At 29.4% G+C, this 22,381-nt stretch overlaps 2 protein-coding genes across 3 annotated transcripts in view; one reads left to right on the forward strand and one right to left on the reverse strand.

The window, feature by feature from the left end:
* LOC107442506 (dentin sialophosphoprotein) overlaps positions 1-13,934 on the forward strand; it is a 33,071-nt gene extending 19,137 nt beyond the window's left edge. The window contains exons 2-8 of one of the 2 annotated variants that reach the window (XM_071180630.1): positions 1,882-1,939; positions 3,808-3,927; positions 4,777-4,893; positions 5,985-6,101; positions 7,357-7,473; positions 9,768-9,872; positions 13,081-13,934. In XM_071180630.1, the coding sequence (XP_071036731.1) occupies positions 1,882-1,939; positions 3,808-3,927; positions 4,777-4,893; positions 5,985-6,101; positions 7,357-7,473; positions 9,768-9,872; positions 13,081-13,234 (788 nt within the window). In that variant the 3' untranslated portion in view covers positions 13,235-13,934. The remainder of the gene's footprint in view (positions 1-1,881; positions 1,940-3,807; positions 3,928-4,776; positions 4,894-5,984; positions 6,102-7,356; positions 7,474-9,767; positions 9,873-13,080) is intronic. The other variant, XM_071180631.1, reaches the window with a different exon arrangement.
* A 1,875-nt stretch (positions 13,935-15,809) lies between these two features.
* LOC107442505 (single-strand DNA endonuclease ASTE1) lies at positions 15,810-20,196 on the reverse strand. The gene is made up of 2 exons (XM_043053652.2): positions 19,926-20,196; positions 15,810-17,832 (listed from the first exon to the last, which is right to left on the reverse strand). Exons 1-2 carry the CDS (start codon positions 20,084-20,086, stop codon positions 15,942-15,944), a joined length of 2,052 nt encoding a protein of 683 aa, XP_042909586.1. The 5' UTR covers positions 20,087-20,196; the 3' UTR covers positions 15,810-15,941.
* Positions 20,197-22,381: the final 2,185 nt, after the last annotated feature.

A 22,381-nucleotide genomic window follows, 5' to 3' on the forward strand; every position in this document is an offset into this window, starting at 1 on the left:
TGGGAAAAATATACTTGAGGGTGCCCCTTGGCGAAATTGGCGACTTATGTTTGGCGCCATACTTGTTTGCCCGGAACGCCGTGGTAACCCACAAACAGGACATTTATATCTATTTCTAATTAAACCTTCATTAATACACCAGTCAATCTCTGTTTTTTTTCATTGTTATTAAAATCGTACAGAAACTTAAGATTTATCTTATTGACAGTATTCATTTTTAGTACCAGAATCAAAAATAACCTTACCAGCCGGTATCCAAAGTAGAACTAACGGATCTCTGAAATTACATTTAAAAATTCATTTAAAAACAACGCTAAATTCTAAAATAATCAGAATCACGATTAAAATCTAAACCAATCAGAATCACGATTGGTTTTCAATATCGCCCAGCTTAGCGATCAATCGCGATCATAACCTGGCGGGAGCATCCTCACCTATAGTCTACCCTAAATAGTCAATGTAATGTTTTGGTAAATTATAATTAGTTGTACCTCTTATTTTGGCAATTTAATTTTAATGTTTTTGCCGAAAACAGATAAAAATAAGTTAAAAGTGAGACTTTCTGATAATACGAAATCGATAGAAATAATAGGAAAATGGAAAACTTTGTGTATATTAAAAGCTCAAAGTTACAGTACACAATCGAAGGAAAACCCTTTCCTTCACTTCATCCACAATTTCGATTAAAATTCTTTTGTGCTTTAAAAAGAATGAAGTATTTGCGTAAAATTAAAGCATATTTCCTTCTCAATAGAAAATAATTTAATAAATGGGAACTATTCAATAATGGTATTAATAAAGACTTTAATCTGCGCAACTGAAAAACTCCCTTTACCAATATTCTGGAGCACTATCAATGACTATGGTTGCGAGTTATAACTCTTTCAACTACGGATATGTCGTAAAAATTAAAGACAAGTTTTGACAGGAGTTGGGGAGAAAAATATTAAAAGTTCCCCTCCACCCCAAAAAAATGAACATCTTTTTGTTTCCATAGCAGCCAACAACCCCCAAGTCTGAGGCGGGAGGAGTTCTTTAAATAGAACATAACAAAATATTTTAGAAACCATGTTTTTTCCCTTCTGGAAAAATGTCATTTCAATTTTTTAAAAGAATGAAGCAGAAATGCATTTTATCAATTATATGCTCTTTTTTTTATCTTTAAGGAGCATTTAAAATTTTATTTAATAATAGTTTATAATAATTAATTTTATTTAATAATAATCGACGAAAATTTAAATTGTAGAGTTTACAATGTTTTAGGTCATTATAAAGCATGTAATTTTACATGGCAAAATACTAAATTTGAGCGAAATCAGTTGTATAGTTCCTGTAATATCGAATTTTGAAAAACCTTATGCTTCAAAGTCAATTTCTCAGGCGTTTTTCGACTGATTTCACAGAAGTTTTATATTTTATCATGTAAAACAGTATTTTATCATGCAAACGTTATTCAAGGGAGTCCGCTTTTTCTTCTTTTTTTTCTTTTTTTGGTGAACTGTACACGACCCTTAAAAAAACTTTATACACCATTTGTTTACAGCCGTTTTTCCTATATAGTGTTTGCCATAAACAACGAACATAATGATAAATAAACGCTTGCATTTCGCTCATTTTTTTCAGGGAAAACTTAGTACTATGATAGAGTTTTTTTCCAGGCTAAACCTTCTTAGCACCATATTTCATTCCTTCAAATGTGCTCAGGTGACTGCTTAATCAATTAAGCACTCCCTAATCTTTTATCTTTATCTACCTTAACCTTAAGGTGGTGATGCGATCACTACTGCATTTTTGAAGCTGTCTACTTTTTATTTGAACAACCCTTACATTTGTTTGACAAAAACATGTTAAGTTGAAACATAATTTCTTTTGCCATTTTAGCTAGTGAAGAGGGCGAGGATAGATACACCAGTTCCAGTTCTTCTGGAACTGATAATGGGTATGTAGATGTTTATGTTTTACATATTTAAAATAAATTCTTGTGACATAAATATTTCCACGTTTTATTGTCAATTTATTTGGCATCTAAAACATTAAATAGTAAGCCTCAAAAACAGATAAGAAAGCATTATATATTCCAATGATCCCGTACGTTGTTGTCTTATGCCACTTCCGATACTGACAAGCCTGTTTTAAAGCAGAGGGGTACACTTATTGTTTTTCAGTGTCGCCATCTATGGCCAAGACTTTTGCCTCACACATACGTCCCAACTCATTTTACGGAGAAGACGCATTCACACACCATATATCCATTCGTCGGTCGTAATTTTGACCTAAACCGGAGCACGATCAATCTCCGTAACCCCAGAGATACTGATTTGTTATGGGTACTTGGAAGATTTTGTATCACCGACATATTTAACCTGCACCACTCACCATTCTGTACACGGGAAGTTTTCGGTCCGAGGGGTTTGTACTCACGACCTTTGGGACATGGGCCCAATGCCTTACTAGGCTATCCCGACCCTAGGATAAATTGATGTTTCATAAAGTAATAATGCGAGGGTGAATCTTGTTTTAAACAATTTTGTAGTTAAAAATACAGTTCACACAAATAATACTTTTGATAAATTTTAATACTCAACATTTTCCACGACATAACAATCGGGAACTTTTTTTCTCTATTGCATAAGATATTAAAAGGGATCTTACGTACTTTCACATAGCTGATTTCAAGTCTGAAAACGGTTTCTCTCTACATGCAACAGTTTTTATGCAATTTCGATTTTCAAAAATTCACACGCTTCTCTGCTGCGTAGGGAGTGGTAGGAAGAAGGCGATAAGACATTTCAGTTTATGATGCTACACGTTAAGGTTATATGATATTATGGTTAAGTGTTATTTTCAAAACAGAAAACATGTGTATGTGTAAGCATGTTAACCTATAAGCTCCTTATAAACTTGCACAGTACATTCAGACGAAAAAATAAATTAAACTAAAAATATCATTTAGAAAGAAAGACACTAGCTTTCCGAACAAAACTAATTTCAGACTGGAAAATCCTACGCGTGAATTAGATAAGGTCAAGTATTATATGACATTTGTCTCCCAGTGTAATGCACCGTAGCTTCGAAATTAAAATACTGTTAAATTAAAATAACTTACATAAAAAATTTAAAGGAAAGAAATCTCTGATTATATTCGAAAGTTTAAAATCTTTAAATGATAATGGATGAAATGCACTTTACATTATTTCGACGAAAATAGTGTTAAAGCGAAAAAAAATATTAATTTATATCATGAACTTTAAAATCTTTATTATTTCGACGAAAATAATTAAAAAATCAAAAAAATCTTTATTTATGAAATCTTCTTCTAAAAATCTTTATTTAAAGAAATTTTTATTATTATTACATTATTTTAAATAAAATAATATATAAAACGTACGGAATATTAATTTACATATTATGCACTTAAAAACATTATAAGGATAGTGGATGCAATACACTTTGCATTATTTCGACGAAAATAATGTTAAAACGAAAGAAATATTAATTTTTATCATAAACTTCATAACTTTTAAATGATTAAGGAGGAAATACACTTTACATTATTTTGAAGAAAATAATGCAGAACGAAAGAAACCTTTATTTATATCATAAACTTTAAATGATAAAGAACGAAATACTCTTTACATTATTTTCTAAAAAATAAAGCAGAAATGAAAAAAATCTTAGTTTATGTTGTCAAATGTAAAACCATCAAATAATTGTTAATGAAATATATACTTTACATTTTTTTGAAAATACGTTTAACGGAAAACTGATGAAAGCACTTGACATTTTTTTTTGCATTTATAATTTTAGTGAGAGAGCAGACAATTTCGATGATGAAAGAGAATCAAGATCAATCAATTATCATCCATTTATGGAGGAATCTAATCCAACAGAAGATTCCAATATGCCTGATCTTATTAGTAGTTCTAGGTAATTTTAATTTTCCTCTTCTTTTTAGTATTCAGTTTATAATATTTAGTTAAACAAAAAAAGACCTAGGCGCAAAACAAGCTACATCATGGACAGTGGCATCGTGCTGATTAAAAATTAATAAGCATCATCTCAAGACTAAAATAAAACAAGTTCAAAATGAGAAAAAGAATACCAAGGTGGAGCACCACATATAAAAACAAACCATTTCGAGAAATCTTCCACCAAGTAGACAGTGGTGATTTCTATCTAAACTAGCTTTTGACTGGCCACTGTCTACTTAAGTCTCACCATAATTGATTGTTGATAAAGCACGAATTATGAGCTGACTGCAATTAAAATGAAGACAGGACGAACGCACGTGGTGTTTGTCTGCTCAGAATGTGATTACGTAAGCGACCATAACTTTAAGAACAAGACAAAAATCAGTGACTTTAAGGTGACCAGACATCATCAAATCCTGAGGACAATTCTCAAATTCCAATATTTGTTCTCAAAACCTTTCGAATACTTGGAGCACAGAAATTTTTTTAAAATCATAATATAGGTCCTCTTTGTCCGAAAACATCGCATCGATTTTTATATACATTGAAATAGCTAAAAAAGTGTAAATGAGCATGTTTTTTAAACAAGGTAATTTTGCCTTACAAGATAATTTTGTCTTGAAATTAAAAAAAAATAGAAATCTGTCTTATTTAAGTTCTATTGAATTCTATGTCTGAATTTAAGTTTAAAAACTGTTAAATGGATGCTGGAAAGGGAGCATTTAACAATATTTAGAATATGAATTACAACAAAAGCCTGATGAAAAAGAACACTTTAGTTGACATTTTTATCCTATAATTTTAGTGATGAATCGTCTGGCTCTGATGAGGAAATTAGAACAGGAAATATTACTCATGAGTTATTCGTGAATGAGCAGAATCAAACTGATGGTTCTGATGATTGTGAACCTGCTATGATTAGGTAAGTTTTAATATTTTTGACTATTATGCTTATCATAATATTTAATTAAATAAGTTAATTAAATAAGTATTTTATTTAGTTTTCTACATGTTTCATTTATCTGCTTTCTTNTAGTGAAAGAGCAGACAATTTCGATGATGAAAGAGAATCAAGATCTATCAGTTATCATCCATTTATGGAGGAATCTAATCCAACAGAAGATTCCAATATGCCTGATCTTGATAGTAGTACTAGGTAATTTTAATTTTACTCTTCTTTTTAGTATTCAGTTTGTAATATTTAGTTAAACAAGAAATAGATTAAAAAAGAACTAGGCTCAAAACAAGCTACATCATGGACCGGGCCATCCTACTGATTGAAAATTAATTAACATCAACTCAAGACTAAAATAGAACAAGTTCAAAATGAGAAAAAGAATAACTAGATGGAGCACCACATATGAAAACAAACCGTTTCTAGAAATTTTCCAACAAGTAGACAGTGGAGATTTCTGTCTAAACTATGCTTTAGACTGGCCGCTGTCTACTCAAGTTTCACCGTAATTGATTATTCATAAGGCGCGAATTATGAGCTGACAGCAATTAAAATGAAGACAGAACGCACGTGGTGTTTGTCTGCTCAGAATGTGATTACGTAAGCGACCATAACTTTAAGAACAAGGCAAAAATCAGTGACTTTAAGGTGACCAGACATCATCAAATCCTGAGGACAATTCTCAAATTCCAATATTTGTTCTCAAAACCTTTCGAATACTTGGAGCACAGAAATTTTTTTAAAATCATAATATAGGTCCTCTTTGTCCGAAAACATCACATCGTTTTTTACATACATATAAATAGTGAAAGAGGTATAAATGAGCATGTTTTTTATACAAGGTAATTTTGCCTTGCAAGATAATTTTGTCTTGAAATTTAAAAAAAATAGAAATCTGTCTTATTTAAGTTCTATTGAATTCTATGTCTGAATTTAAGTTTTAAAACTGTTAAATGAATGCTGTAAAAGGAGCATTTAACAATATTTTAAAAATGAATTACAACAAAAGCCTGATGAAAAAGAACATTTCAGTTGAAGTTTTTCTCCTATAATTTTAGTGATGAATCGTCTGACTCAGATGATAAAATTGAAGGAGGAAATATTACTCATGAGGTATTCCTAAATGAGCAGAATCAAATAGATGGTTCTGATGATTGTGAAACTGCTATGATTAGGTAAGTTTTAGTATTTTTGGCTATTATCCTTATCATAAAATTTAATTAAACAAGTTTACAAGTATTTAAATTAATTTTCTACATGTTTCATTTATCTGCTTTCTTTCTTTATAATTTGTGTAATTAATATGAATTCTAAGAATCAACAATTTAAAATTGTTTTTACTGGCCTAAAGGGTTCATTAATGATTTCCATTGGCTTATTTCTTATGAAAAAGATTAAATTCTTTTGAAATTTATTATTAATATCTATTATAGTATATATATAGTTTATATAACTGCATAAAAAAACACTTCTCACTAAATTCAAACTTCTAAATTGGGTAGAAAAAAAATGATTTTCAACAAAAAACAAAATTTTGCGTTGTCTTAAACTTACTTTTAACTATATCAAAGTTTAACGTATTTCCTTAGCTTGTTTTACAACAAAATTCTTCAATTACAGTTCTTTAGTTTTACGGACCAAAAATGTATATGAATGATTTCAATTGGCTTAATTCTTATGAGAAAAGGAGAATTCTTAATTAAATTTATTGCTATCTATTATAGTTCATAGCTTATATTACTAATTAAAAGAAACTGCCATTTTTCAATTGAATAAAGTTCCTAAATTTTATAGATAAGAATGGTATACAACAAAAGGTAAGTTTTTATGATGTTTTAAAAAAAACTTACTTATAAGTATATAGAAATAGCATATCGATGTTTAACGTACTTCTGTAGCTTGTTATACAACAAAATGTCTCAGTTTCACGGACCAAAAACGTACATGGATGATTTCTTGGTTTAAAATAAAATTCTCAAAGCATTTATTATTATCTATTATAGTTTGAATACAACTTATAATACCGTTTCAAAAAGCTACCATTTTCCATTTGTTCGAATTTCTAAATTGGATAGATAAAAATTGTATTCAACAAAAAATAAGTTTTTGCGATGGCTCAAGAAACCTTTGACCATACGAAACCTTTGAAACCTACCTTTGACCATAGAGATGTGAGCGTATTAATGTTAAATGCATTTCAGTAGCTTCTTCTACAAAAAAAATTCTTTAATTACAATGTAATTCTAAAAATCAATATTAAAAATTTACATAGCGAATAAGCATTCTTTTGAATTTAGCCTTTAAAATACTTGAATGAATATTGCAAAACCCGTTTCATTATTTTTTTAAATATGAATTACAACAAAAACGTGATACCAAAATAAACACTTTTTCTCTTCTAATTTTCTTATTTTTCTTCTCTAATTTCAGTGATAGAGTGTCTGATTTGGAGGAGGAAATTGAATCAGAGAATGAAACTAATCAGGCAGTTGTGGATAGTCAGAATCAATCAGATGGTTTCAGTGATTCTGATCCCACTGTGATCAGGTTATTATAACTAATTTCCATCTCATTATTTTCTAACTTTTTTCAATAAGATTATAACTATTTAATATAATTGCAGTTCGATTTTTGGTATTTCGATTTCACCTCTGATTTGTCTAAACTATATAAATACACACAAATATACAAGGCAGTTTCAATTTAAAGAAGTTTTAACGAGCAAAAATGCATGACAGATTGAAGATTTCAATTGGCTTAGTTCCAAATGAGAATATAGAATGATTGGCCTTATTTTATATAAAAAAAAGAAATCTTATTAAATTTATTATTATCTACGCTCATAATATAGTTGTAAAATATTCCCGTTTTTCTACTTAATTCAAAACTCTAAAGTATAAAAAAAAATTGTAAAAGCTAAAATAAAGTTCTAAATAGATATAAAGAAAAAGAGTATGGAAATAAAAATAACAAGTTTTTATCTAATTCAAAAAAATATTTCTAAGGAAAAGGATAGAAATCTTATATTAGAGTAACATTATATTAGAATTACATTAAAATATATTTTTTAAATGAAAGTTATAAAACAAAAACCTGATGGGGGAAAAAATTAGTTTCTTGGTCTATTTTTCTTCTTTAATTTTAATGATTTAATGTCTGATTCGGATGATGAAGTTGAAACAGAAAATATAATTTTACTATAAAAACAGATATTATATTATCATTTAACATTTGATGATCAGAATCAAATAAATGGTTCTAATGATTCTGATCCTACACTCTTAGAAATCTCTCGAAAAATGGTTAAATAACAATTTATTTAATTGTTATTTTACCATTTTCAGGCAAAACAGTGAAATAATCACAAATATGGATGGTATTCAAACTGTTATATGTAAAAAAAACCATTTATTAACTGCTTTTACCTAATAAGGTTAGGCAACCAGAATTTTATCGCACCAAGCTGGGTACATATTGGAGCCTAGAGGGCTAATCTGCCTTATCTCATAACAGAAACAACGGGGATTCAAGTCTCAGCGTTGATGCACGATACTTCCTTCATTCCCTTCAACGGACGAAGAGTTTTCAGTGACCTGCACTTCCCAATTTTATGACTCTAAACGATTACAATACGATATTTTTATTCACCCATAGGTGGTTGAATAGAATAGAATAGAATAGAATAGAATAGAATAGAATAGAATAGAATATAACAGAATAGAATAGAATAGAATAGAATAGAATAGAATAGAATAGAATAGAATAGAATAAAACTGATTAGCACAAAAAGTCTAGTATTTCCCATCTCTTACGATAGATGAAATAACCAGATACTCTAATTAATTTACAATCCACGGTTCATTCGATTAAACACAACTCAACCACAACCTAACTCCAATGCCCATTATCTAACGAAAAAACTACCACCAATGTCCAGTTAAATTTCTTTTTTACGGTTTTGAAAATATGCTAGTTGTAAAGGGTTAAAAACCCTCATAATTTTGAATTCATAGTTCTTTAACCATAATAGTTCTAAACGGTTTCAAAGCCGTAACGGTAAAGAATGTTTTTTTTATCGTAAACTTTACTGTTAATGGGAATGGACAGACTACTACCGGTTATTTTACCGCAATTTTAGAATGAAAATTCTAACAATGTAGTGTAATCAGGTAGTTATTAATAAATTCTCACTTATTCTGTTCAAAATATTTGTTTTATTATTATTATAATTATAGAGTATAAATTTTTTATGTATTTCTATTGATAGCATTTAATTATTTTTGACGAACGTAAACTATTTGAAAATTCCAGAATCAACAGAATATGCATTTATAAGAGTTTTACTGAGCAAGAAAGTACATAATAATTTTAATTTTTTTCTACTGAAAAGAAAACAGTTCTTTTTAAATTTACTAATAATTTAGCACACATTATGAGTTGGAAAAATAATTCTTTTCAACTGAATTCACAGTTTCAAATTAAATAAATAAAAATGGTAGGGTCACAAAAGAAAACTTTTTACCATCCTTTAAGAAAACTATATTTAAGTTTGAAATTAGGATTTGCCTTTTTTACTGTCTTATTATTCGAAAAATAATGTTAAATAGCATAACAACATTCAAATAATTAATATTAATAAATTAAGTACTAATTCTTGTTACAAAGATGAAAAAATATTGAGTTTAACAACATTAACATAAACTTACATGAAGTATAAATCTACCATGATTACACATGAAACATGAAGCTAACATTATTAATAGTTTGAGCCCGCAAAATGATGAAAAAAACTTTAACTTTAGTTACCGTACGTAAAGATATATTATTTTATATATTTTTAGCACTGAACCTAATGATGTGATTGATGAAATAAAACAGGATGAGGCAACTTTGGAAGAACCAAAAGAAATGACAGGCACCATTGATATTGGTGCTACTATAAAGAGGTAATTAAAACAATTTTTATCTTATTTAAATCTTTGTGTTTACTATAAGAGTATAATTTATAATTAATATTCTATTTAAACTATTGTCATCCAAATATAATAACAATTTTTTAAATTTTTATTTTTAAATTATTCAGTTGAAATAACAGTTAAGCTATTTTTATTTATTTAATTTTCTTCGTGGTTTGATAATTCGTATCGCATGATGCATGCAGTTTTTCACTCTGTAATGAGTTAAAATCCTACCTGCTTTTTTTAAAATTGTTTAATGAATTCACACTAATCAACACTGTCGAAACTTAACCCTTTGAAGCAGAATTTCTTTAGAACCTATTTTTCATTATTTTGTATTAATTTAGATCAAAATAAGTGAAAAATATTTCATCTAGCATTTTGATAATTTATGGTTATGAAATACAGCCTGAAACACCGGTTTTTTTTTCGTTTTTTTTCTTCGTTAGAGGTAAAATTTTCCAAACCCGGCTCACTTCCGAACAATAATTTTAAATTTGTAAATATTTAAATCTAGGAGAAGCAGTTGTTCATCATTGATTTTTCTTCTTAATTTACAAAATCAATATTTGATAAAATTTTGAATATGAATGGAAAAAAAAACTTTCTTAATTTTTATATTTTAATATATACAAATTTCTATTTTAATATATAATTTTAATATATAAACTTTTATATTTTAATATGAGATATAATTAATCGAACAGATATTTTAGTAACTATTAGTTAGATTACTAAACGTAGTTAAAGCGTCAGAAAAAAAATTTATGAAAGAAACACCGGTGTCTCATTTGCCTCAAAGAGTTAAATCAGTGTTTCCCAAAGTGTGGTACGCGTACCCCCAGGGGTACGGGAACAGTTTAGCTGAGGTACCGTTCTTATGCGAAATATCTTGCAACAAACGAAAATTTCAAAAAATTTTATTTAAAAACAAAGCCAGCCATGAAAATGTACGATTACGTATTTTTTTATTGGCTAATTTTTGCAGAGTTAACAGTTAATAATTAGTGGTGTTAACAGCCAGTTGTGATTTTTAACTTTTGTGCATTTTTTTAAATAGTAAAAAATACATTCATTTATTTATTAGCGGTACACAGCATTACGAAAAATTTAGAAAGGGTACAGAAAAGTCATAAGTTTGGGAAACACTGAGTTAAATGAATCGATTAAACGAAACGGTTTCGCATGCTAGAAATATCTGTGTACGCTGTTAGAATTTTAATTCCAAAATTGTGGTAAAATAGCCGGCTGCAGTCTGTCCATCCAATTATCCGTAAAATTTACGATAAAAAAATATTTTTTACCTTTACGGTTTTTAAATCATTTTCAATTTGTATGGTAAAAAAACATACAATACGGGTTTTTTTAACCATTAACAATTAATTTCAAAACCCTGGAAAATAACTTTAACTGGACATTGGATATAGTTTAACAGCTTTATGGTGCTGACATCTATAGGTGAACGAGCGTATCTTATTCTAACAGCCCAGGGTCACAAATTGGGGAGTGCAGGACGCTAGAAACTCTTCATGTGTTGAAGAGAATAGAAGAAATATTGTGCTGTCAGCGCTGGGAATCGAACTCTTGTTCTGTCGGTCATGAGATTGGCTGTAATACGTACGCAGTTGCAAAGAACTATGTGGCTTCATTAGGTTTGTTTTGTTGGAGCTATAAAATTCTGGTTGTTCAGGTGAAAGCGTTAATAAACGGTTCTTCTCACAGTTAACAGTTTGAATACCTTTTATTTACGGTTATTTGACTGTTTTATTTGAATGTGGTTAAATAACAATTAAATAAATTGCTATTTAACCATTTTTTCCGAAAAATTTCTAACAGTGTAGCTTAAATTTAACTGATTTACACTGAAAAGAACAAGACGAATTTAAAGAAAATACATTTTTTCATTAATATAAAACTCATTCTTATGTTGCATTAAATAAGTATACATACAATCATTAATATTGTATGTAATTAATGCACACAAGTATGATTTTAAACAAAAGTGTTTAGTTTCGGGTCTGGAGGTATGTGATGTGCATGTGTTTTGTGACAAGAGACGTGGGAAATGACAAGGGAAATGGAGGATATATGATGAACTGTGACAGTTTGTGACAAGTGAAAAAATCTGTGTCTTTGTGACAATTGAAATTTCTAACAGTGTAGCTTAAATTTAACTGATTTACACTGAAAAGAACAAGACGAATTTAAAGAAAATAATTTTTTTATTAATATTAAACTCATTCTTATGTTGCATAAAATAAGTATACATATAATCATTAATATTGTATGTAATTAATGCACACAAGTATGATTTTAAACAAAAGTGCTTAGTTTCGGTCCTGGAAGTATGTGATGTGCATGTGTTTTGTGACAAGGGACGTGGGAAATGACAAGGGAAATGGAGGATATATGATGAACTGTGACAGTTTGTGACAAGTGAAAAAATCTCAAAAAAATTGAAACAATGTGTGATATCGTTTATGAAGAGTTTTGAAATAATTCGACACATTATTCTAGTAGGAAAATTATATTGCTCTAGAACAAAATTAGATTTGTTTTAAATTAATATATTTTTCAGAATTAAAAATATTTTTTTTCATAATTTCACGGTCATAAATTGGGTGGATGAAAATAATATGCCAAATAAACATGCTTTCAAAATGTGCAAATGAAACAATTTGTTTAGTTAAAATTAATTTCTAAGATAGCACATGCACTTATTGTTTTTTTTTTCGATCATATGAAAAAAAAATTCCTAAAATAGTTTCGCTGTTAAAATTTTTTTGTTCGTATTCGTTTATGTTTTGCTTTATAAACGTCTGTTGTTTGATTTCTTTACAAACAAATTTAAGATACATTAAGAAATTTGGTGACTCGATCAAAATAGTTGAATATGAAGTTAACAAGTTAAAATTTCATAAGTCTGAAAATTTTATGAAGTTAAGTCGGACGCTTTAAAATTTATGTCAATTTCTATTAAATTCAGAAAAGCACTTTAATGCAACATTGTATAAAAAGAAAACAGGCAAGGCTAACCTAATTAATCTAATTTTTTTCCTTTAATCTTAGAATAAATCGTTGCCTTCATACCTATGTTATTGATTTAATTAATGCTTTTTTCCTTTAATTTTAGAAATGAAGATTGCCCTCATACCTATATTATTGATTTATTAATGATTTTTTCTTTTAATTTTAGAAATGATGGTTGTCCTCATACCTATGTTATAGATTTAAGAGAAAAGAGACTTTTGGCGGAGTCTTCCAAAGTGAAGAAGCGCTTGGCGCAAAAGAAGAAGGGTTTTCGCTCCTTCATGAGACAGCTTTTTACTAGCTGTTACAAGCGAGTGTAAACTATGAGATTGCCATTATCCTGAATTGAGTCACCACCAAGCCCATTGAGTCATTATGAACGTTATCTAGTCATTATGAACTTTTATGAGTCATTACGAACTTTGTTGAGTCGTTATGAACTTTCCTGAGTCATAATGAACTATGCTATTGCGTCATGAACTTTAATGAGTCATTATGGGCTACATGATTATGACATTTATCGAGTCATTATGAACTTTATTGAGTCATTATGAACTTTGTGGAGTCAAAATGAACTTTATTAAGTCATTATGAACTTCGCCATTATGAACGTTTCTGAGACACAAGGATATTTATTGAGTCATTATGAACTTTTGTGAGTCATTATGAACTTTTCTAAGTCATTATGAACTTTTCTAAGTCATTATGAACTTTTTTGCGTCATTATGAAATGCAAATGAAATGTTTCCTGTGTCATTAAGAACTTGGATTAGTAGTTATTTACGTTGCAACTTCAGTATGAAATTTATGAAGACATTATGAACTTTATTGAGTCATTATGAACTTTTATTAAGTAATTATGAACTTTGCTGAGTCATTGTGAACTTCGCTAATCTGAACTTTGTTGTGCTATTATATACCAAAATTTGATTTATATTATTATTTGTTCTTTAANAAAAAAAAAAAAAAAAAAAAAAAAAAAAAAAAAAAAAAAAAAAAAAAAAAAAAAAAAAAAATGATGTTATGTCATATTTAAAATTATAACTAATACTAACGCCACTGTTGACAACATAACAGCTTAATACGCAGAAAAATCTTATAGCCTACATGAAAAACCAGATATTTTTCACTATCTATCTGAAAATGATCCACAATCTGAAAATGTGGCTTATTATTACATTTTCCTCAAACCTTTCAATTTTTGAATACCTAACGCTAAATTTTGTAAAGATTTTAGCTGTATTATTCAACTGTTGAAACACCTTAATTTGCTTTCGTTAGCGGTCCTTATATGTATTTTTAGACTCTTTACCAAAAGAGAAAATTAAAAAAACACACACATTGCGGGTAAAATTTAATATTTATGTGAGAAAATTACCAAAAGCAGTGTCGAAATCTGACATATCGCAGTACAGGAAGGTGAATGTAATAAACAACTAGACATGTTTGATTAATTGGAGGCAACAAAGATGAATTCGAAGACAATTATTAGAAATGCCTTCAACTTTTAATCGGTTACTTTACGTAATTTTAGAATGATAATTCTAACAGGGTACAGTGCACAAAATTTTAAAAAAACGGAACATCCTAGATAACTTTTGATCTAATATTCTGACATTCACGTGCTAAGACTTAAGTTTATTGGTTGGAAAGTCTGACTTTCATATCTGACATTAATTTAAGATACGAAATCCGACACAAAATCGTGCTTTCCCTGACTAAAGATAACTTTATTTTCAACCGACTCGGATCCCGACCCCCAAAATATGAGGAAAGCAGCAATCTGGAAAATAGGGTGTCAATAGTTTGGTCAGAAGATGAGTCGAAAGTTTGAATCCCTTAATGCTAATTTTACTTTTCGTATATTTTGCCATGTCTCGAGAACTTTTATAGCAAATCGAAAAATGTTAACCCCATTTATAAAATAGGTCTATCCAAAGAAAATTCTAAAAAAAAAAGTAATAATTTTCAATAAATATTTACTATTTTTTATTATTCTATTTAATGATAGCCTGATAAATATAGAATTGAATGGATCTTAGGTATACAAATTTTACATGATTATGAAGAATGTAATCTTAAATGGCGAAAAACAAAATTTGAGAGCAATTGAAAAAGAATAGCTTTTGAATTACCAAATTTTAAAAAAGTCGTATAGTTAAAACTTGATTTCTCGAGTACTATACGATCATTTCTTTCAAGTTTTGTATTTTGTCACATAAATTACATTCTTTAAAATGACGTAAAAAGATTGCATACCTTGCAAGTCAAAAATTTTTAGACTGTTATTAAATAAAATAATAAATGTTAACTAAAAGTTATTTTTTGCATGGAATTATTCGTTGAATATACGAATTTTTAAATTCTGCGCAAAAAGTTTTCGACTTGCCATAAAATTTCTCGATAGCTAAATAAGCAGAAAGTAAAATTAACATTAAAGAGCTCCAAACTACTGGAATCATAATTTCTAGATTACGGCAACCCTCTATATTTTCAGAGTCTAGAATCTGTCGGGGGAAAAAATTGTTCAAAGAAAGTGCGTTTTTGCCTCAGATTTCGTAATTTAAAATATCATCCGCATTAATTATTTTGTATATTTGAGGTGTATTTGAGACTCTTGAAAGTCTTGAAGTCAGGCCAGTAAGATTGAGTCCTAGTATGTGAAAATCCGATCACTAGAGCAAAAGTTATTCATTGTGTTCCATTTTTTTTTTGCACACTGTGTACACAATTTAATAAAAAAAATTCCAGCAAAGGTAACAAGTATCATACCTGAGCGAATAATAATTGAAAAAAATCTAAATTAAACATAGATATTCTAATTCAGCACAGTTAGAAAACAACTTAAATATTAAAAAATTATGGAAATATGTTACAAAAAAAGTACTATAATACTTATATTAAACAACATTTATCTAAATATCATGGCTCCCAATCATAATAGACATGATAATTGTGTCTTCTGGTAATAAGAGCATCCTTTCACCAAAGTCAGAGCAATCTTAAGTTTTAATTGTACAGCTCTTATCAGTCCACAGAAATATTTAAACATTCAAATTTGTTAGAAACGCTTATGTCGTTTTTAAGAGTAAGCACTACTTTAGAAGTTCTTATCTTTGAACTTTCTACTTTTCTAACTGTCTTTTCCCAAGGAAAATCGTTTGAAACGTTTTGTAATACTTTCTCTAAAAGAAGGATAAAAATTTTATAACACGGTGTTCTATCTCCCAACAAAGATTTAATGAAACTTTTTGAGTCACGAACCGCTGTAAGTTTTTTGGTCAGATTATGTAACATGGTGCCTTCAAAGATTTCACTGATATTTGGCGATTTTAACGGCGATGCCAACAGTTTATTCAATGATATAGCATACGCTAAGCAACTTTGCAATTGATTGTAATTTTGAATGACGGAGACATCAAATCTCCCATTTAAAATGCGTAGACATGCATATTTCTCCAAATTTGTAACAGCAGAGAGAGACTCGCTTGGCGTGATTTTATCAAGTAGAGAATAAATTCTTTTTAGATCATCAAAAGCGTTCTCTTTCACATTGTTAATTTTCAAATTCGGTTTCAATAGTACATTGAAGTAAATAAGGCTTAACAATAAAGCTACTAAAAATTCTTTGGTAGGCTTAGGTGAGCAGTGTTGCAGCCAATACTTGATGACCCCGAATAAAAGTTGCCAATTGGGGAGAATTGTTCTAAGGTAGACTTTCTTAACGCCCATCACCTCGGCTAAAATCTCCAGTCTGTCTGTTTTGCTCATAAGTTTTATTTCGTAAAGTTTAGGGACGGTTTTTCCACTAGGAAGCACAAATAAAGGTTTAATTTTGAAACATACTTCCATTCCTTTGTACGTGTCATATTCACAGACGTCACGCAAGCAAACTAATTCATGATATTCAAAGTTGGAAGTTTCATGTTGAAAAAGAACTCCATAAAGAACTCGACGAACAAAACGACTGCACTTGGAGCTACCGTGCTCGTGGAGATCTCCTACTTGAGGAGAATGGAAAATTCGGTGCAAATTCATCACGTTTAAAAAATAAGATGGTATATTTCCCCTGATATGATTCAATATATATTCATTGGGAAATGGCGTACCACATGGAGTGACAAGCTTTGAATGTAAAATTGATTTGGTAGCACACGAAGGGCTGTTTTTCTCAAATAAATATGATAAATCAAAATTTTCTACCCGATAAGAATTCGCGGAATGCTCTAACAATATTCTGAACTTCTCTCGGCTTTCTGTGTGGATATAATGCAACAACTGTTCGACAGCTTCATTGTAGTTACGATTGCTGAGCCATTTCAGAATTTGTGGTATTTTCTGTCCTTGTACAGGATAAACATGTTGAGCTATTGCTTTTATTTTGTTGAATTTAAAATAATCATTGCCAGCAATACAAGCCAGAAGTGGTAAAGTGCTTTTGTCCACTAACGGATAATGCGACAGAAATGTACTTAAATGATAAATTTTGCACGTAAAATATTTTGTAATCTTGTCTTCTAATGTCTGCACCAGAAAATTACTGAAACTAGAGAGTTTTATGTAACCACTTATGACATCGAATATGAAAAAATCACCATCGTCGCTAAGAACGGGGCAGTTGAAATGGTTCGCCAGAGCTGCTATTTGAGCGTCACTGTCGTACTCACACTGTGTAAATGGGATGTCAAGATTTGAAAGAATGTTCTTGAAATCTTCGATTGCATTTGTTGGAAGAAAGGGATGAGTACTTTTTCCTGTAGCAGATGCTTGTTCCACTCGAATGATTCTATCCTTCCATCTTTCCATCTGATTTGGAAATGTTAGATCGGATTTATCGAGACCACCATCAATGACGACAACTGGCTTCACGTTGCACTCTTTAAATGTTGAAAAATAAGACTTTGATTTGGTGGCAAATCTGAAATTAAAAGAAAATTTGTTTTATTTGGAAATCACTATAAAAAAAATACTATGTTACAAATTTCTTTTTTATTTTATGCACAATATTTTTTTCAAATATCTTGATGCGCATATCAGCGTTCGAAAGAGCTCAAAACTGCCTTAATATTGTCGATAGTTTTTAATACTATCGAATTTATTAAGTACTATCGGCAAGTGCAGGCCCTTCACTATTTCACTTTAAGACTGTACTGCAAACCTTTATATTATTTTTTTATGTAAAGCTTTTGGGGCAATTTTTTTTTCTCTTCCCAAATGAAATTTTGACGATTTTCGCTAAAATTTGTGGGGATCTTAATTACTATTTTACAGTATTTCTGATTGGATATTAGAAATACCGATCACCCTTCCTTCTTTTTTCTTTCTTGAGGATACTATTTTCAGGATATTCCTTACTCTTACGTGCCTCTCAAGAGGAAAAAACAAATGCTCTATCGGAATATTTACATGCCTCGGACATGTCAGACCTTGGCGTCAGACAATATAATATAAGAGAGCCTATCGGCCTATATTCTTCTCATTTTGCTGCTAGTGACAAACTTTATCGATGCAACTTTGTACATTGTTGCATTAAAAATACTCAAAATCATTATAGGTTTTTTTTTTCTTTTAAAATCTTACATTTCGTCAATAGTATCGGTAAACAAGGTGTAATTAGCTCGTATTCACTGACGTTTTGAGTAGTAATTGATTAAAGAGTAATACAATAAAATGAAACTTGATGATCGGAATTAATAAGATCTACAAGAGAAAGTGTTTCTATTCTGGTTTTCAATCATTTAAAAGCAATTCAATGTCTGAAAAAATTACATTAATAAACACATCTGTAGCTAAGTTTTGCTCGGTTTTATGTAATAAACAAAAATTAATTATAAATATTTTTAAAGACATATATAAATATATAAATATATTATTAATATATAAATATATTAATAATACACAGTGAAAAAATTTTAGTATTGCAGTAGCATTATAACAGTCACATTTTTTTATACTTTTTCACTGTTATAGTTTTTATTTATTTTTTTCATTTTTTGTCTGTTTGTTTAGTGACAACACATTTTTTCATGCGCATGAGAATCGATTTAATCGCTTAGTTCCAAAAACATTTTGCTTAAAAAACAAGCACATTTTTAGTGACTTATTCACATTAATTTTTTTAAACAATTGTTATTTTGTCAATTATAATTTTTAAATTTATAACTACATTTCTCTAGCTAATGTACTTAGCTTACCCCCAAACACCAAAGTTTCTTACAGACTATGAATTTTAATTATTTAATTAATATCTTTAGTTGAATACAAACTTATTAATTAATAATTCCTGATGTCGAGCTTTGATATTATTTATGTCGAATGTCAAACCAGCCGAGTTTACAAGTTTGATTCCGATTCCATTGTATATTGCGACAAGAAGTATGCAAAAAAAAAGAACTTTAAATAATCTCTTTTACATAATAAAAGAATCTCTTTGCGTATATATTATCGTTAATTAGTTAGAAATGTACTCTTTATTTATAAAATGAATCCATACTTATGAAAGAAATAATAACTATAGGCTCCATGTGAAAAAAGTGCGCACTTGCTTAATAAAAATGAATCTGTAAACTTGTCTCCTTTGCTCCATGTACAGTCCGCAAAAAAAAAAAGATATCACCCTGAATAACTTTCGTTCTAATGANCAATGTGAATAACATGCAACTACATACTGAATTTTTCACTAATAACAAGTTTCGAAATGTATAGAAACACCAGGAAGGTTTCGATTAAAAACTGCCTTATTTTAAGACTAGGAACACTAGACTTTAAATCATTTCAATAGACTTTTATTCAATGGACATTTTATTCTTTCAAAAATTATAAAATTTGCTTACTTCGAAAAAACTTCAGGAATACCCTTTTCACAGTAAAAAAAATTTTGAAAAATTATTGGAAAATTTTTAAGTCAGAAAAAGTGATATCATTCAATCTGATATAAAAGTAGATACAAAAAATTTTAATCAATATTCTTAAACGTTTATAAAAAACGAAAAATTCAAAAGCTTTACTTACGTGTTGTAATCACCTCCGTAAGCACAATTAATCTTATAAAATGAATACAAAAAATGAATTAGATTATTTCCATCAATAACCACCGTACAATCATGGAGTCTATAGGGCTTAGTGAGTTCCGGATGAGCCTCAATAAAACTCGTTAAACCTCTCACACCCATCTCTTACGATTTTCTTAAACTGACTGTTAGAATTACGAACTAAATATAGAAAAAACCAAACACAAACTGAAACTCATTAAGAAACTATTTGTGCGCAGTTTCTATTTTCTTATCTCTATCCCATCCAGCTGTATCCCTCGCATGGTTTTCATCACCTTTATTGTTCGAATTAGAGAGTTCTTGTGAAATGATTTAATCATTTGGTGTTCTTCTTATCTGCCGATAATGTATTTAGAAAAAAGAAAAAATGTTATCTAAAGGTTTTCTTTTTTTCATCAAATCACGAGATATGATTCCAGGTGAATATATACTGGGGAAATCCCCCTTAAAGCATGAAAAGCTTTATATTAAAAAGAAAAGAAAAAAAGGAATCGTTAAAAATCGGGAAAAGTACCTCTGATATATCGCACCTATCATCTTTTGATGGTTTCTCAGGATTTAAAGATTTCTCAGAAATTATTCGTTCTATTTCGCCCAAATTTTGTAATTCGCTATTTAAAATTACGTTCTTTAAAATTACGTAAAAAATTGTATACGTTGCAATTTAAAAAATTTTCTACCATTATTAAATAGAATATAAATAAAAAATTATTAAAAATCATTTATTTATGGAATTATCAATGGATAAGCTGGTGGGATTTAAGGAATTATCTATGGATAAGCGAATTTCAAAATTGTTTTACAAAAATTTTGCTTAAAAAGTTCTCGAGATAAGGGGAAATACGCAAAAAATAAAATTGACATAAAGGGGTTCAAACTGTCGACCAATTTCCTGACTAAGTTATTGGCACCATATTTTCCCGATTGTGGCTACTCCTCTATATTTTGATGGTCATGAATCATAAACAGTCGGAAAAAAAGTGTGTTTGTTCACAGAGAGAGTAGTTTTTGGGTCTGATTTCGTAAACTTGAAATATCACCTGCACTATCTAATTTGGAGTTTCCCTCTCCCACCTTTAAGATTGACTCCTAATAGTAAGTGTTAATTCGTTCATTAAATCAAAAGTAATCCTGGGGTTTTTTTTTTCTTGTGCAATCACAATTTGTAGCTTAGCAAGATGTAGCTTTTAAAAATTATTATTTTTTTTTTAAGGAGCATTGATTTCTTTCTTATTCTGATAATCTAAAGGGAAAAAAATGAATATGGTAAAAGAGAAATAAAGGAAAATAAATAATCTTTCAATGTAAGGTAAAGTGGGGTTTCTTTACGACACTTTTTAAGCTTTTTTTATATAATACTAATTTTTTATATAATACTAATATATACAATACTAATTTATATAATACTAATACGACACTTTTTAAGCTTTTTTTTTATATATAACTAATAATTTTTTAAAATACTAATGTAAAGCTCTGAATACTGAATCATATTTTTTGAATTGGAAGGTAAAACTTCATTCCAAATAGTTTTGAAAACATTTTTTTAAAAATATGAGTAAAAAAAATCTTTTTTTAATTTCTTTGCGTTATTAAGCCGTTACTATGGATGGGATAAATTTAGGGCACGCAATTTAACAATTAATCCCTCAAACCTCTAAAAGCTTTAAACTTTATTAATAAATATGAAAAATTGCTTACCTAAATACTTCTAAATTTATAAAATTCTCTTAGTATTTGTCAGGATCCTGATTCCTCTCCTTCTCACAAATTGTCGCAGCGCAACAGGATCCTCGCCAGGATGGAAGGAGGACTGCTATGCTAGAGAAAAGAATCATCGCCGATGCCCACTATGAGAAATGCCCAGTAATAAAGAGTGTTGCCTCATGGAGTTTGTCTTGATAGAAGGATGCCTACGGAAATGCCTAGTGAAAAAGATTGGAAAGATTGCCTTAAGGAAAGGGTGACTGCGGACTGACAACATCGATGGGAGTTGAAGAGACGGTACTGGAAAGGGACTATTATCGCCGGAGGCGATAGGCAGCCAGCGCTACCCCCCGTGACCGGTGACCATAGAGTGTGGTTTCAACATCGACTCTCTGACAAAGAGGACAATTGAAAAGATAAAGGGAGGTAAGCTTTATCCCATGCATGAAAAGATAAATTACACGCTCACATTTCTGGGTAGAAGTTTAACAAAAAGGGTAGTTGGTTAAGGGGATAAGTTTATTTTGTTTTGGTTTAAAGTCAACCTGATGTGTTATTTTATTTGAGCTTAAGGGATTGGCCAGTTAAGTATTGTTTGCGTGATTAATGAGTATGATTATTATTGATAAGTATAATAAGTAATGATTTGATGTTTTTTTTTTAAGTAACTTAGTGGTTGGTTTGTTAAGAGGGTAATTTTTTTTTATT

The sequence above is a fragment of the Parasteatoda tepidariorum genome, chromosome 5, assembly GCF_043381705.1.
Source record: "Parasteatoda tepidariorum isolate YZ-2023 chromosome 5, CAS_Ptep_4.0, whole genome shotgun sequence".
Classification (NCBI taxonomy): Eukaryota; Metazoa; Arthropoda; class Arachnida; order Araneae; family Theridiidae; genus Parasteatoda; species Parasteatoda tepidariorum.

What these genes read in the sequence shown, in the direction of transcription:
- LOC107442505 (XM_043053652.2), bottom strand. Translation starts at nt 20,086, where the DNA reads ATGGGTGTGAGAGGTTTAACGAGTTTTATTGAGGCTCATCCGGAACTC. An exon ending in TACGGAGGTGATTACAACAC is followed by an intron (nt 17,833 to 19,925) that starts GTAAGTAAAGCT and finishes TTTTAATTTCAG; the next exon opens with ATTTGCCACCAAATCAAAGT.